The sequence below is a fragment of the Ambystoma mexicanum genome, chromosome 8, assembly GCF_040938575.1.
Source record: "Ambystoma mexicanum isolate Mex_15411 chromosome 8, UKY_AmexF1_1, whole genome shotgun sequence".
Classification (NCBI taxonomy): domain Eukaryota; kingdom Metazoa; phylum Chordata; class Amphibia; order Caudata; family Ambystomatidae; genus Ambystoma; species Ambystoma mexicanum.
The window spans coordinates 488,452,294-488,470,358 of record NC_090929.1 but is presented as its reverse complement, the minus strand read 5'-3'; the positions used below and the strand labels follow the sequence as shown (position 1 = coordinate 488,470,358).

Here is an 18,065-nt window from a genome sequence, read left to right as displayed (position 1 = left end):
TTCTCTGATGCTATTTGTGCCACAAATTGAAATTTGCCACTGCCAATTCAGTTTGGGTGTGGGTGGTCCCCGTTGCCACCTTGGTTAGTGGATACATGTTCCCTGGTGTCTATGAAGCTGGTAGACAGGTATTCTCTCTGCCCCCTGTGGTTGGTAAAGGAACATTTGTATTTGGTTCCTGAGCGGGTAACATACGCCATTGTCGCTTCTTCTGTTAGCGTGTGGCCCTTCTCTGTTGCCGTCTATATTGCCTACTCAGTTACTCCTTTAGTTTCACGAGGGTGCAAAAAGTTGCAGATGCATGAAAACCCCCAGAAATCAGGGGGTTTTCCACATATGCACCATTTTGGATCAGATTTCCTGTACAGAATAGGAACCAAAGTGGGGGGTGCGCTGTGCGATTCCTCACATCGTGCAGGGAATCCCAATGAGCCTCTTCCTGCATCAGTATTCTGATATGGGTGGAGATACAGGGAGCCTTACAGACTGTGCCTGCTTTTTAGCATGTGCTACAAGCAGGCCGGCTCCCTTGAGATGCGCTGTAATGGTGGCGGGTGCATTTTTTCATGGCAGCCGCCATTACCTGTCTCTGCTGTCTGCACAAGCGAACATGACAGAGATTCAGTGGTCGAAGTGAGCGTGAACAGTCGTGAGCAGTGTTCCACTACTTTTATTTTTTACTGTTAACAGCTCCACTACTTTTTGCAACAATTTTCACCATGCTGAACTGTTATTTGTGAAGTTACAGCACACCTCTCCACTTTACCACCAGATATCAGTTACAGCTAAACTGAAATCTGTTTTAATTAAATTGGTGTTAAACCGGCATGACTACAACCCTTGAAAACTGTGTAGCACGTTGCTCCCTTCCTTCCTACTCTGTTCCCGGCGGAGTCACAGTTCCACTACTTTTTTGGTGCACTTCTATCGCTGACACGATCTGGGCACATTTACTGCATGGGATCTAAACATGCATGGGAAATGGAGGGTCAGTCTGGATCCCTAGGCCTGTTTACAGCCCACGCAGAATATGAGCTGAATCTGGAAGAGGAGTACGGCATGTTGGAGGGGCACTGTCTGCTGGATTCTCAGCTTGGAACAACATGCGCTTTTCGTGCTTTGCGGTTTCCCATTGCTTCCTGGAATCATGTCATCCTAAGTTGATTGTTGTTTGTTCCTTTTCCTTCTAGACTGGTGAATGAATGCTCCCTCTCACTTTCTCAGTTTGTTGCCTCATCAGTTATTGTATGGGCATTAACCATTGCCGTCTGCTTTGGTGCATAGACCTCCTTGGAGCCTAGTCGCCAGGCGGTAAACGCTTGCATACCCCTCTTGGGGTACTGGAAAGAAGACCTACATCATTTCTTCCTTAGTTTAAGGATCCGGCATGTGCCAGTAGCTTCTCAGTTGGTATCCTTACGTGCCTGCCCTGGGTTTCCTTGGTTGGTGCCAGCTGTTTCTCGTTGCTCTTAAGGAGGACCAATGTTTGCCTTTGGCTTTTTAGTTCATAAGGAGACACTCACCTTTGCCCTTGGGGATGCTACTCTATGATTGCATCCTTTGGCAGAAGGCCAATCCGCACAGTCTGGATGGATGCTGCTTAGACCCTCACAATCACCTCCTCAGTTGGCGAGCACGTTTCCCCTGTTGCCTGCTTATCTTATATAAGGATGTCTCACGTCGGCTGACTTGTTAGTGTACAGGTGGTCTCTCTTGCCTCCATTGTTTGTTGGTTCTAGATACCTAGGAATTTGATGGGTAGATGTTCTCTACTGTCTGCCTTGCATCAAAGGCATTTTCCCCAATGCCTCCTGTGTGGGTGGATGGATGTCCCTCTTTGCCTTCTTTGATAGTGAACAGAAGTGGCCCATTCCCTTCTTTAGTGGTGAACAAACACACCTCATTGCCGCCTACTCACTTTGGGGACAGATGCTTTCCAGTGCCTTCTTGGTTGGTATACAAATGGTCCCCATTTTCTCCTTTGAATGTGGACAGACATGTTCCATTGCTTCTTTAGTTGGTTTCCAGATGCTTCCAGATGTTCGTTGTGGATAGGTGAACAGAAAGCAGACATACCCTAAAGTAAATTGAAGTGAGCTGTGGCCCGGAATTTTGGTGAAGTGCTGCATTCTGGCGCAGGTTGTTGAATTACCGAGGCATAAGCAAAGGCTCCATCAAAGAGACACAAACTGGACACATGCTTTGAACTCTTTTTAGCCAGTCGGTAGGAATCAGTCTTGGAGTGCTAACTGCTTCAATTGACTGTGTCAACCTAACTTATGTGACACTGCCTCATTACGGGTCTGCCGGTAAATTTGCCGTTGCTACTGGAGGGTTTCCACCGGACCTGTAAAAATGTACCAGCGCCTGACTTCCTGGTGACACGAGTCAGGTGGCCGGGAAGTCAGGTGCCGGTAAATTTGTTAATCCCCGTTCCGATAGAGTCCAATAGGATTCTAGGAGAGTGGGGACACGAAAGCATTGGCACCATTGCTAACAGTGCCAGTGCTTCCGTGACGGATTTGCCTACCGTGACCGCTGCGCCCGGCAGAGTCAGATCTGTCGCGCACAGCGGCTCCGGCAGGCAACCCTGGCACCCTTCTTTCCAGACCGGAAAACATGTCATGAGGCCCAATGTATGATGCATCATGGGAACTGTAGTTGGTGGAGTCTGGAGCTTCTTAACGAGAGTCTGGTAGTTTGAGGAAGCGGGCGGGTTTAATGAATGGGAGATGTTGCTCGAGCCTGACAGCAGGTGGAAATAGTGCCAATGGGGCCAGAGCATGAACTGTCTGGAAACGTGATGACTGGCACTGTGTGTGGCGGGGGTTCAGATTCACCTTTAAATGATAGGCTCCTGGATTTGGGTGAGAATTGAATATGGCATTAAGTAGCAGTTGGATTTGTGTGAAGCGATTAGTATTTAATTTATTTGTATGTTGTTTTGTTTTGTTTGAAGCAGGGATCAGACAAAGGGCATACAGCCTGAAACGTTGCAGAAAAGACTGCATATGACTGCACACAATAAAGCATTACAATTTCATGAAGGAATTAGGCTGCTAGCACTTTCCTTGTGGGAGTAAGGAGGGCTGCTGCCTGTGGGGTGTGATCGGCTGCTTTGACGACTGATTGATTGACACCCGTTCCTCAATGCCTCCTTGCTGGTTGCACGGATGTTCCTCATCATCGCGTTGATTAATGAGCGGATATTCGTCATTGCCTCATCCACTGGTGAAATTACATTTCGTAGTTGATGGGTCTTTCATAAATTCATATGCTTTGATTAGATGCCAACACCAGCTGATCTCCCCAGACGATTTGTAATGACTTTCAGGTGTTAATCCTTTTAAAATGATCAGCGGAACAGACATTTGTTGTATCTTGTTTTGTGCCATGGTTAGTGTTTGCTGACGTAATGTACAGTAGGGAGATGGGTTGTATCTTGTCTCTAGCTATGATGACTGCATTCTGATAGGTTATTGATCTCATGCTGGTTTGAATGTGAAGTGACAGGGATGTTGGGTGATGATCGGGTCAGAAGCATCAGCTGGGAGCTGATTGGCTGAAGAATGGGTTTCTCTGCATCTCAAGGACTTGCGGATTGGTCTACGTGTGAACGTGGATCCTGCAGCTGAAGAATAAAGGAGAAACATTTTTATGGTACGAGCTCGAGAGAACCACCTGTGGAATAACTTGAAATGTAACACTGGCGACGACGATGTGATTCAATCCCAGTGTTGCATTGAAAGTTACTCGTAATAAGGTTAACGCGAGCCAGCATTGCAAAAATGAAGCTTCTTCATGATTCTTAGATCACAGGATCCAAGTTCACTTTTAAGACAGTCCTTCAGTACTTGAGCGATATGGAAACAAAGACAGGCCCACTGGACCATTCACTCTTTAGCCAAAGAGCTGCCAACTCTAAGACCACTCATCCACCCAACTTTCCAGTCACCTACAAAACCAGATGATCATGTGATCAACATTCTATCAGCATGCATTGATACTGCAACAGGCAAGATACAACACGTGTGTCCCTTCTTTACATACATCAACTGATGCGCTAGCCATGACGCAGATCAACAGTCAACACGATCTTTGTTGCAGATGTGTAGGCATTCTCAGGTTCCGCTCCCCTCCAGAATGTGAGGGACTGCACAGGTGTGCATACACCTTGTATGGAGACCTTCTACTTTAGAGAACAAGTTCTGGCCCTTCTTTTTTGCGCCCCCATTGCAATGCCGCCATTTGTTCTTTTCTTTCCATCTTCACTTAAAAATAAAATACAAGGGCCTTATTACGAGGTGGGCAGAATGTGTTTAACGGTGCCAGTAATGCCAGTAAACCCATTCCGCCCTATTACGAGGTTCCCTTGCGGGACCCGATCAGAACATCTGGTCAGACCAGACGTCCTTTGCGGGTCCCGCAAGGGGACCAGGGAGCTAATAACGGGCCCGTTATTAGCTCCCTCCCCATTCCCTATCGGACTCAAATGTGAATGGGGATGGGTTTTTTGAATGAGGAATTACCGGGTCCTTCAAGGTTGGAATGGCCCGGTAATTCCTCATTCAAGGAACCTGGGCCCGAGTTTGGAGGCAGCCATGGCGCTAATAGCACCATGGCTACCCCCAAACTCGTAATGAGGCCCAATGACTTCACCAGATTTCAGGACCAACCTTACTCTGACACTTAGTTCATCAAGACCATGTCCCAGTGCTATCTAAAGACCATCCAAGACCCATTGTTGGTGTCTAACATTAAACTTGTCTTGAGTCGTTTATTGAGAATTTAACGCTGACTGATATCATACATTTTATGTAACACTTGATCATCCAAATGTACTGTGGCTATGCTCCACCTCATCTCATTCTTCATGGTGCCACAAAGGACAAACAAACATGCACAGAAAATAACAATGATTTTTTCTATGAGTTTTTCATATTTCCCTTTTGGGGATTAGTGTGTTTTACGGTACAACGTTTGGTTAGATCAAACACTATGGAGGCGTAGGACCCTTACCTTCCAGGGTGGTGACCTGTATGTTTTGAGTGTGGATGTACTGCTCGTTGGACTCCGGGATGAGGGTGACGTTGTACTTCATGCCTGGCACCAGGTTCCTCACCAGTACGCCGGTCTGTTCTCCAGCCACATTCATTCTCAACTTTTTCCATGGCTCAGTCACGGGTGAATATTCCACCACATAATACCCAGTGTCACGAGACAACAGTCGTGGCCATGTCAGCTGGAAACTGCTAGGAGTGATGTCCAGCGCCTTCAACCTGCGAGCCCGGATCACCTCTGAAAACAATGGAAACAGGCAACATTTAAGAGGACAATTTGGCTACTGTCATACCTGCCTAAGAGTAAATCATTAATTCTTACTACCTGATATTGTTCTCTAAAAAAAAAAGAAAAGAAATGGGATTTGATATTGCTCTTCATGCCAGAGTTCAGCCTCTAAGTGCGTGACTGGGTTTCGATCCCAGGCTGATTGATTTGCTTCCAATACAAGCACGTTGCCCCGAGCCATCCTCCATCCCAACATTGTATTTACGCTTTGGGGTTTTGTTACTCTGATAACTGTTCACAGCAAACTGTCCGAAAATAACCTGCTCGAATGTGAACAAATTATCAGAGGAAAAAACTGTACCCCAAATGCATCTGACCCAACCCCCAGCCCACCTCCCGCACTTACCTGTTTGCTCACTGACACCTCCCCTTGACCCCTGCGGCATCAGATCCGTCCCTCTAACGTGGGTCGGATCCGATGCCACAGGCTCTCTTTCTTTTTTTCGGTCCCCAAATTCCCATGTTGAAGAAGCAGGGGATACCCCCGAAAACTCCCCAAGGCTTATACACACCGAACATGGGGAGCGGCGGACACCCCCGCAGCCCCAGCTCCACATGTTCAATATGTATTAGCCTAATTGTTTGTTTTTAATCGATCGAATGGTATTGGCCGAATTCAGTCAAATGGGACATTCGATCAATTAAAAACAAACAATTAGGCCAATACCGTATCTTATCCCTGATAAACATATGTAAAGACAAATATTTCAAGTGACAAGTTCTAGGCGACTGCACTTTTTTAAATCAATCTTACTTCATGTGGCTCCGTTGGACAACACTCACACAGCACTTAGTCTGCAGTGCTAGGATAGTGTAATTTGACTTCATAGCGCTATATAAATGCGAAATTATTAATTATCAGTGGCAACTTTTTCCAGTCCTGGATTTTTTGCCAACAGTACTTTGCATTCTAGGAGTTGTAGTTTTGCTTCTTCAATTTTACATAGTAGGCTCCAACACTCAAAGTGCTGTTGGCTAAGGAGCCAGGACTGGGTCAAGGTAATGCCAGCGAGGTGGGACCAGTGGGCATTACTATTCTAAATAAGAACATGATTATACTTATCAGGCATGTCAATGCCTGGGATAATTGTACGCTCTTTGGCCGGAAGATCAACAGTGAAAAGCTTCACCCATTCCTGATGTTGCTGCCAAATCAGTGGTTGATATTCCAACAATGGGGCTCAGACATTATGGTCCATGGGTTCTTTACAAATCGGCGCTTCAACAATGCTATGACTGCACACTCCATTACACATCAACTGCAAACATTTCAGCTACAAAAATATTGATGGACATACAACATTAATCTAATGCCTTCAATTGACATTTAAAATTTCAATGAAAATTATGTTTTAGATTTTCCTCCATAAATACCAATAAAATCAATATACTCCATGTTCCACCACTCTGGCCACCCGTGACAACCGCACTTTCTGCAGGTAGCACTCAGAGCACACATTCTCTCTTCCATTCAATTGGGGAAAACCCATCAAATCCCCTAGGTTCTATTTCTACCACACACACAACCAAAGGGGATTGCCCTTAAGTAGTGGTCGAAGTGAGAGGGAACGGTTGGGAGTGGAGTTCCACTACTTTAATTTTTTACTGTTAACAGTTCCATTACTTTTTTCAACCATTTTCACCATTCCGGAAACTGTTCTTTGTGAAGTTAAAGCACATTTCTCAACTTTACCATCCAATAGCAGTTACAGATCAACTCAAATCTGTTTTAACTCCATTGGCTGTCAAGCAGCATGGCTGAAACCCTTGAAAATGTGTTGGACGTTGCTCCTCACCCAGGTCCCAGTTGCACTACTGTTTTTGGTACACTTCTACCACTGCCCTTATGCATAACTTGCATAGGGCAGGACTGGGCGGGGCCTCAGTAACTGAGGGCGCTCTGCAGTAATAAAGGCCAACCACTGGTGCTGAGATCCTGGGCTGGTGGAGGTCACTCGTTGCCTAGGAGATTTCAGCTGGAACAATGGAAATCATCTCACCCTTCTTGCAACTTTGTTGTGTGTTCATACAGTAATTTCAACCTGCGTGATGCACACAGGGCTACTGCAGTCTGCTGTGATTAATACTCTTTCTTATGCTCCCCTCGACGTGTGAAACAAACACAACGGTTTAATACTTCGGGATATCACTCACACCTCCGATGCATTAATGCAACCCCATGTCTGCTCTGCTGCCTCTCAGGCTTTGTGCTTCGTCTGCATTTCTAGATGTGACATTATGGGTCCTGCCAAGCACTGCACACCACTAAGATCTGGCCTTAGTCTGCTCCTCTGTTGCAAGTACTGTGGGTTCTGAACCGCTCTGAATGCGGGTGGATATTGTCATCAACAGAGCTCTGAGTATGTAGCTCTGGGTATTACAGTATCAGAGCAGAGCATGTGGTGAGTCTGTATAATATCAAGGGCAGAGCTCAAACTGCATAGGTGCATTGTCATGAGCACAGCTCCAAGTCTATGAATCCGAGCATCAGGTGCGAACACGTAGTGAGCCTGTATAATATGACCACATGTATGCATTACCCTAAGCAGAGCTCTAAATCAATGAACCTGAGCATCAGGGGTCAGCTCTGGGAAGGCCTGTATAATATCAAGGGAGGTGCTCTGACCATATTTATGCATTACCCTAAGCAGAGCTCTAAATCAATGAACCTGAGCATCAGGGCTGAGCTCTGGGAAGGCCTGTATAATATCAAAGGAGGTGCTCTGACCATATTTATGCATTACCCTAAGCAGAGCTCTAAATCAATGAACCTGAGCATCAGGGGTGAGCTCTGGGAAGGCCTGTATAATATCAAGGGAGGTGCTCTGACCATATTTATGCATTACCCTAAGCAGAGCTCTAAATCAATGAACCTGAGCATCAGGGGTGAGCTCTGGGAAGGCCTGTATAATATCAAGGGAGGTGCTCTGACCATATTTATGCATTACCCTAAGCAGAGCTCTAAATCAATGAACCTGAGCATCAGGGGTGAGCTCTGGGAAGGCCTGTATAATATCAAGGGAGGTGCTCTGACCATATCTATGCATTACCCTAAGCAGAGCTCTAAATCAATGAACCTGAGCATCAGGGGTGAGCTCTGGGAAGGCCTGTATAATATCAAGGGAGGTGCTCTGACCATATTTATGCATTACCCTAAGCATAGCTCTAAATCAATGAACCTGAGCATCAGGGGTCAGCTCTGGGAAGGCCTGTATAATATCAAGGGAGGTGCTCTGACCATATTTATGCATTACCCTAAGCAGAGCTCTAAATCAATGAACCTGAGCATCAGGGGTCAGCTCTGGGAAGGCCTGTATAATATCAAGGGAGGTGCTCTGACCATATTTATGCATTTTCCTAAGCAGAGCTCTGAGTCAATGAATCTTAGTATCAGAGGTGAGCTTTGAATGAGTCTGTATATTAACAAGGGCAGAGATCCAACTGTCTCTGCTCATTATCCTGAGCAGAACTATAAGTCCTGGAATCTGACTGTCAGGGGAGAACTTAGAATGAGTCTGCCTATTATAGAGAGTACGGTAGAGAGTCTGCACGCGCGTCATCAGGACCAGAGTCTGAGTGGTACCAGGTCTTCATTAGACCAAAGTGCTGATTTTGGAAACCCTGCTAAGAAGCAATGGCTCGGCCCCATTTAATACTTTTACCCAACTGAGAAATGCCAGTTCTGTCCGATGCAAAGCCTCAAAGCTCTTCTGGGAAGTGGAGGCACTTCACAACAGTTCTTCATGGAGGTTACTCAATGGTCCCAAAAAAAGTGTATAAAAGACACGCTGATACTGTCTCAATAAATGCTTAGCAGCCCTGCTGAGATGCTAGTATGATATGATATTCCATTTATAACGCGCCTATACACAAGTGTTTCAAGGCGTGACGAGGCAAGGGAGGGGGAACAGAGGGAAGACAGGCGACGATCCTACTAGGCCCGGTGTTATTCAGATCGCACAAGTGCATGGGAAGGGGGAAGGAACAGTGCAGTACGTAGGATAATAGAATAAATAAGTAAGGTACAGCCCGCTGGTGGTGAATGCAAGGGTAAGTGCAGACATCAGGTGGCAAGTGCAAGGGTAAGTGCAGACATCAGCTGTCAAGTGCGTTGGTAGTGGGACTGCAGGGATACAGAAACAATCCCAAGTGCGGGATTTGCCAGGAAGGCAGTGCAGGTGTGTGACTGGTGGGGGAGGGGAACTGGGTACAAGAACAGAGGGTGGCCAGGTGACCAGTGCAAATTCAGTTTGAGCCCGGAAGTCAGCAGCGGAGAGAAGGAGAAAAAGCAGAAGCAAAGAGAAATGTTTTGATGTGCTTCCGGAACCGGAGATGATTCTCTTCAAGTTAAAAAAATGGAACGCTTCACGAATTTGCGTGTCATGTACTGTTACTGTTCCACTCAATGTATAGTGGTCATGCTAGGAAATGTCAGTTAGCCCCAATTAAAACCCAACAGCCTTGTTGAGAAGTGCCTGCACTGCCCTACGTAAGACAGCTCTGCTGTGAAGTGCTGGCGGCCTTGCACCAATGTGTACTGTATCTGCTCTACGAGAGTAAAGAATATCAGGCGGTGTGACCAACCCATCCTTGCCATCTCTGCTGAGACCCCCAAGAAGTACCAGGCACCCCTTTACACGCACAACCTTATACAAACACACACCAACACCGCAAACACGCATCTTCCCACCAAAACATACCAAACTAAATCAGATATTTTGCGACAAATTCGCAAAACCTTTTTGGCACGAATGATGAAATGCACTAACTCTTCTCATCATTTCTGCCAATTGAAGATGGATCCTATTTTGAAAAGGCATTTGAATGTGAGCATCACTGACGCCCACATTCAAATGCTCTCTTTTACCCTTTTTGCACATTTGCACAACTCTGGGGCTTTTCTGTGCATCTTAAAACACATCCTGCATTAACAAACGGTATGGACTTGAACATACACATTCCTGACACTGTTATGCATTTCTTTGCAAAGGGAATAACAGCGGTATGGACGGCTGCTCTTCTGCTGGCATTCCTATCCCTCAAATAGGGAAACACATGTGTGTTCTAGCATTTCACAATGATGGTCCCTTAAGGGAGGGTGTACTGTGAGAAGAACCTCTGCTGGCTGCATGCATTAGTGTCGGGGTCTATGCAAGGGAGCACATCTTTTGCACCGCTGCTCAGCCCCTCTGGAAATGCGAAGGACACCTTTTTTGTTTTATTTACATGTTTATTAATGCGCAGGACAGCTTTGAGAATGAGATGACCTGCACATTTCTGAAACTAACGCAAATGTAGGAAAAAAAACGCATCCTTTTCACTTTTTTCATTTGCATACCTTTGTGAATGTCTTTTTGACTTTTATCATTGTGTGTTTTTTTTGTAGCCTTCAAGTTCTTTCCCATGTAAGAAGTTGCTGGTTTGATCGTCACGTCTGTTTCTACATTGAAATTGTAATGTTTTAGCAAAAAACTTAACAAGACTTTTCAATATCTTAATTCAGCACCTAACTATTCAAAGCCAGCTGTATGAATCAGTGACAGTTCCCTGACACCATGTGCTTTAAAGAAGAAAACATTTTGTCTTAGAAGTATTTCCAGTTTTGAGTTTGAGCCTATGGACTGGCAATGAAAGGACTTGACAAATCTCTGCTTTTCACTTTTATTGAATGCAAATAGTTTAAAGAACCCTGGCATTCGAGCCCAGTTATATTTTGTCCCAGCCCCATACGTTTCAAGTTTCTGGTGGGTATACCCCGGGAAACACCACACTGCCCCAACTTCATCTTAATTTTTTTCAATTAAAATGTTTTGAGTTAATATTACTTCTTTACTTGTGTAGACTTTTTTGCGCTCTGTTGCTATTACCACTCCTCAATGCTGCAATAGAAAAATGACGTTTATAGTCATGTATTTATAAGACAATTCTCGGTCGGCTTGACCCCATTTGGGCCATTTAAGGATAGAAAAATACTTAACTGCAATTAAAAGAATAGCCACTTGATGACGCAATTGCACTGCCTGTAACTCTCGTGTTCTGCTTTTGTTATTTAGTTTTGGTCGACCGGATTATTTGACGTGGTGCAACCCAAGGGTGGAAGTGGAAAAAGGAACTAGTAGTACTCTGGCTGCATCTAAAAAGGAGGGAGTGGGATGGCCGGACAGATGGCCGGGAAGGGGAGGTGCGGGGAATATCGAGTGGGGGGCGGGGGGAGTGTGTTCTGCTGACCGTGATCACAAACTTTGGCTCAGATAGTTGGATTTGAAGGTCTACAGTAATAATGTCTTATAGAGTTTACCTAAAAAAAGCACATCTTGCATAATAAAGCAACATGAGTGCATGTAAATCCTTATAGCAACATGTTAAGCCAAAAGAATATCATTGTGGCTTTAATTTTCACATCTTGAATCCAGGGATGTCATTTCACCAACATGCCAGGGGTAGTGGAAGTGACATCACGTGACCTTTGACCTTGATGACATCCCAGGAAGTGATGTCATTTGATCCCACCCCGAAGCGATACCTCAGGAAGCGATGGAATAGGACCTTTCACCCTTAGACAAAACAGGAAGTGGCATCACATAGCATTGTACACTGCGAAAAATATGGTTACGATATCACTATAATGTGATGTACATTTCATACAAGAATGGATCGCCATATGTATCATTATTATCAGTGTGTATAGACCCATATTACCAAATGACTGTGAATGCAAGCAGACATGATTGTCCACATGATAATGATGTGTTATTATATAGCACTTACGCTTAAGAACTTTATTTAGAGAAAATATATATCAATATCACCCAACCAGAGTTGGTACTCATTTATCGACCTCAGAAGGATGAAAGGCTGAGATGAAGTGTTTAAGAACCGACTAAATCGACTCACCCCCTGAAGTGTGCCTGAAATAAACCTTTAATGAGTCTAGCAATTATTGTATAGAATTCCAGAAAGACACATTATTTGGTATTCCTATTCTTTCCTATTTAATGTCAGTGCTGTAAGTGTTAGACTTGTGGAACCCCGGTTCTTTTTTTCTTTTTTTTTTTTAAGAGGCCTGACCAAGAAAGCCATCCACTTCAGAAGCAAAGATCCACATGGCGCTGCCCGCGGCCCACAAGCTTTGATTTTTTTTTAAAAAAGAAGACACTTTTTTTTTTAGGGGTAGCAAGGGAGTCCACAGGGGTAACCAGGGAGACCTCAGGGGTCGCAGTTGCAATCCCTGGTAACCCCTAAACGTCATCCCTGACTGAATGGTAAACTAACAGTCCCAGAATGCAAGATAATGCCAACCTGAAAAATCTAGTTAACCCAAAAGTACTTTCAGTGATTTAAAAAAGGTAATAAAAGAAGTTGTGTAATAACCAAAGCTAGATATGCAGATTCTTTGTCACAATCAACGTTGTTATTCATGATGTGGAAAACATTTGATTAGTGACATAAAGCAACTTTATTGTTTTGCATGTCAAGATAGTAGACGTCATGGATATAAACAAATATTTCAATGGGTGGTTTGTGTTGCTCTCTTTAACTAGCACAGACTTGCAAGGGAACTGGTGCTTTGTGAGCTCTTTGAGTTGGAGACGCTCCATCATGCTTATGAAAGGGTCTGTCACTGATAAAAGAAATGTGTTTGCAACTTGAGCACCTTAAGGACCTACACAGCCACGGACGCTGTGTGTGTGTCTGCCTAGCTGTGACTTGGGGAAATGGGCAGTGCTTAAATGTCCGGCATGAGACGATTCTATATTTGGCTCAGGAAACAGAGAAAACGCTCAGGACTCATTTCTTGAGCTTTAGAACTAAAGGTATGCTCTGTAAAAATTAAAAGAAGTAGTGGTACGGCGTACCAGTGATTTATTTTACACTTCCATCTCTGCAACCACATGTTCTGATGGAGAACCGATGAAACACATCCATTTACGGCAATTATAAGATGCAATTGGCTTAACTCTGTCCTTCATAAAATCATTGCCCTTTAGGCAGCTACAGCACACAGCGTGACACAGCGGTAGGCTCCAGTTCATAGTCACAGCCATATAAAAGTTCTCTTTTTAAAGGTGATACATTGCACGTGGACCGCCTATCCTGGCTGCAACTGGAAGAAGCGTGGTGTGGGTCTCCCCTGTCGGATCTGCCCTATATTCAGCCCCAGAAGGCCCCACCTGCTCTGGGCCCGCTTTCAGCCACTCGCAACACAGTGGACAACTGAAGAGTTGCGAATAGGAAGTGAGGAATCAAGAGCTTGTTGGGCCCATTAACCCCAATCTGGGGCAACCTGGGTTTCTCACCCGGACTCTGTGTCCGCAGCTTCGCCAAATGGCCGGAGGGCGGCCTTCATAGAATCTCAGACTTTCTAATAGAGGGCCGGCCGCTCTCCTTCGAGGACTGCAAGGCGAAGTTCAACGTCACCGAGGAGGAGCGGTTCCGCTATACACAGATCCGTCACTGGATTTAGCAGCGTATCGTTAGGGAGCGTGGCTCCAGGGACCTTACGCCCCTCGAACTCTCACTGACGGCTTCCCCTCCGAGGGGCAAGATCGCCACTCTCTACAAACTTTTGGAGAAATCCAGTCCGGATGGGAAAGAAAATTACATGCTGAGTTGGGAGAAGGACCTAGGGCGCTCCCTGGAGCCAGAGGTTTGGGACAAAATTTGGACAAGACTCCACAGGAGTACTCAGTGTGTCACTAATAGCAAGGGGGTTTATAAAGTTTGCTTCAGGTACTATATCACTCCAGCACAGCTGCATAAAGCAGGCGTGAGGCCCTCGCCGAACTGTTGGAGGGGCTGTCCGCGAGAGGGCTCGCTCTTCCACCTCCTGTGGGACTGCCCTAAAGCAGCGCACTATTGGAAGGGGGTCCTGACTCATGTTAGAGCAATCACAGGCCTCAATATCCCGTGGGATCCCGGTATCATTCTGTTGGGAGACCCGGGGAGAGGGGACTTGCCACTGTCAGGGAGTGCTGCCTGCCTGTGCACACACCTTCTCTTGGCAGCCAAGATAGCCCTTGCCCGCCTCTGGAAGCATCCCGAGGGCCATTTCATTCCGCTTTGGTGGGCCAAGTGTTACATTGTCACGGCGGAAAGAGTCGAGGGTCTTCGCCTGGGCAACATTGCCCCGTTCCAAAACACCTGGGCCCCATTTATGGACTATGCGGACCGCTACCCGGCCCTCACCCTAAAGTCGCCTAGTGTCCGTTGGCTGAGCTGATTTGCACATGGTAGCGCTCCGCTTTAGCTAAGAGACAATCCCCAAGGACAGCGATCTTTTCCTGCTGAGTACCCCGTGATGGATTTTTGGGCTGATTCCTTCTGTTTTTTCTTGCATTATTTCCCCTTACTCATATTTCCACTACAATGAACTGCACCATATATGCCTGTCATTTCTGATGTCTGTTTGTTCTCGTGTTGTTTGTTTTCTTCTGTTATTGATTAATAATGAATAAAATGTCTACTCTGAAAAAAAAAAAGTGATACAGTTCCCTGCAGGATAGAGAAGGAGGAAAGGGTGGTGGTACCTGTAGTAGTGGCAGATTTAGGGCAAAGGGCCCCGTGGGCAAGAAGGACCCGGGTCGGTGGGTCTTGGAGGCGGTGCTTATAGTGGGCAGGATTGCACGATGGTGCATGTTTCTTGAGCTGTGCTTTTGTAATGTTTTCTGTGTTTAGCGGTCTGGGTGGAAACAGCTGGAGATCCTTGATGGATTTTGCTGACAATGGTGGTAGCCTGAACGAATGTTGGAAATTATAGCAATCAAGACAATGGGGAAAACATGGGCAATGAAAAGGGACATTCCTACAGCATACACTTCCATTTTATGCATGGCACCAGTGTTCTCACCCCACACATTTGAAATGTCATTGAACATCACAGGTTTAAAGAAGTGCGCCTTTTAATCTCGAAACATACCAGGTGTTACTGAATATTCATTTATTTGTGAGTGCTACTTCTGGCACTTGAAAGACCCCTCAACTCCAACCTACTGCCGCCATATCACTTGCAGGGCAGTGAATGGAATCGTGAGGGAGAAATGTAGAGAAGGGCAGGACACTGATGGGGACAGGAGAGTGAAGTAGGGCAGGTGCGTGAGGGGGAGATTGAGTGTGAGGGGTGGCAGGAGATGAGGAGAGTGAAGGGTGATTGGTGAGGAAAAAGCGGAAGGGCAGGAGAATGGGGAAATAGATAATGAGGCACAAGAGTGCAGGGAAATGTAGGGCACAGAGTACAATAGGGAGGGGAAATGGAGAGCGGTGGCTTCAGGAGTGTAAGGGGAATGGGGAGTAAAGGAAGCCTAAAAGTGAGGGAGAAATGAGGTAGCCAGTGATAATGTCGCTGGGGAAATGGCCGCCAGGTGGCAACATTTTGCTAAAAATGAACCCTCCAGACAATCAAACACTTTCCTCAAATAGTCTAGAAGTGGAGGTAATAATATATAACTATACCCCTCCTAGAATATTTTGGGATATAATTTAAGGGGTCTGGCGACTTTTTCACTGCGGCATTATCACATGGAACCAGCAATGAAGAATGAGGGAGGGCAGGAGAAGGGGAGAAAAAGAAGGTGAGTGAGAAATGAGCAGGGGAACTTCAGGAGTGTAAGGGCAAATGGCGCATGAGGGGGTAAAAGAAGGGAAATGGAGAGTGAAGGAAGGCAAGGAGTGCATGCATAGCAGCAGAAAGGGAACGAGAGCAGGACTTTGAGAGAAAAAGAACCCATGGCAGATATGGAGAGAGAAAAAGGGGAGGGAATTAAGGAAATTAAGCAAGTACAGGGGACGACGTTGGATGCATAAAGATCAGGAGAGGAGAAAAGGAAAGAGTTGGAGCACAGATGGGAAAGAGTAAGCAAGGAAAAAAAATAGTGGTCACAAACGAAAGCTTTGTGTGGAAAAAAGGAAGCTGGCGTGAAAGGGGAGAATATTTGTGATGAGAGGAGGGGAGGATCCTACCCCAGATGCCCCCCTGTACGCAGTCACAGCTGCCCCACTACACATGGCATACCTTCTACCCAAATAACAAGATGGAAGCACTAGATATATGAACCGGGAAATTAAAATGCAACCGCTTAGATGTGGATCAATAGGCCCAAAAAGATCCACATGAGTGAGGGAAATCCCTTTTATGTGAGTTCTCCTTGTTCACCTTATACCAAGTTGGCGGCTACACAAGTCCTGCTGAAGCCCAATGTCGGGAAACAGGGGCGGAATGTGTCTGCAGAGTCCACATTTTGTGTGACTGTTCCAATTTCATGGACATGGCCTGTGTCTCGCGCACAGTGTGCCTGGGACAGGAATACCTTCTGACTTTGCTCCTCTGAAACAGCATCAGCTCTCCAAAGCCTTACCAGCTCACCCTTTTCATATAACAATTAAAATCACAGGGAAGCACAGTGCCTTTCCCGCTGCTTCCCCAGGACCCCAAGGGTCAACAGTATTTCAATTAACAGGCTAGAGGTTCATGACACAGACCCAGGTCACCGAAGAGGTAACAATGGTGGGTGATAATAAATGAGAGGTGAGTATAGTACTGCATTCTGTGTGAAATAAGACTCTAGCAGTCCTTATATTGCATTGCTTTCACTGTGAATATGGTTTCTGAAACCAAATTAAATTGTTTTTAGGTCCACATACCTAAGCAGACTGCTACAGCAATCATGCTTTCAGGAAGCCAAAAATAAAGCTATGAATGTGTTGTTGCTTGACCTATTTCTATACCAATTGTATAACATCAGGTTGGTTTCTTATGTGATTTGAATATTTTTCAAGGCATTGCTAGAAAACATTTTTTTTAAACCCAATCCTTAAAAGATATCCATATGAAGTACCACTGGGAAGATGTGTGTCAAGTTCTTAAATCACAGCCTGGGTCCAAGTACTGATTTCACTACTTAAACAAAATGTGTGATCCTGGACCAGCCATTTAACCTCACTGTGCCCGATCTGCCCACACTGGGAGTCCCTAGAAGTGATTCAGTTTGCAACTTTTGCTATGACAAAAATAAAACCTTTTGGTTTAATAAAGGATAGAGTTGTTGCACATTAATAATAATTACTATTCATGTATTGCACAACACATTATTCTTTTTGCTTACACTTAAAACGTCTTTTAATGTCTACCGATCATGTCCTAGTGCATTAAAGACTGATGTCACTGCTTCTAATGTTATTTTCTGTGATGTCGCTTCAGATCATGTAAATCCATATCATGCAAATTATGGCGTCTGCATATGTTTTGCTGAACAGGGCTTTTAAAATCCCAGCACAGGTTTGAAAGAGAAAATGAACATGTCAGTGTATTCTATGTCTAACAGTTCTACAGTGCTGTTAGTTTCTTGTGCTGTGTATGTGTAAAATGCCCTTTGCACTAATATTACCGGAAAAGTGGATTGGGGAGGAAAGAGGGTTGCGCAAAATGCCATTCTGATCTGTGCGTGCCACAACTGCTTCTGATGTCTCATTTTTATAAAGAATTGGCCAACTTGGGTAAGAGGGAGAGGTGGGATGCAAAGGCCAGGAAAACAAGCCAAGGACCCAAGGACCTCAAGATCGGGGAACACAGGAGGGAGGGAAAGTCAACCCTGGATGAATATTAATTATGTGCCATTTAGTGCCTTTCACCACTATGGGCCAGATTCACAAATGAAAGGAGCACAGAGAATATGCTCATTTCATTTGTGCTTCTTCCAGAAATGCTCATTTCACCTTATTCA

General features: G+C 45.3%; 1 protein-coding gene across 2 annotated transcripts in view; it reads right to left on the bottom strand.

The window, feature by feature from the left end:
• The window catches only part of VWA1 (von Willebrand factor A domain containing 1), a 332,806-nt gene that overhangs the window by 37,836 nt on the left and 276,905 nt on the right, over positions 1-18,065 (bottom strand). For both annotated transcript variants that reach the window (XM_069610126.1, XM_069610127.1), the window contains exon 3: positions 5,020-5,298. In XM_069610126.1, coding sequence (XP_069466227.1) covers positions 5,020-5,298 — 279 coding nt within the window. The remainder of the gene's footprint in view (positions 1-5,019; positions 5,299-18,065) is intronic.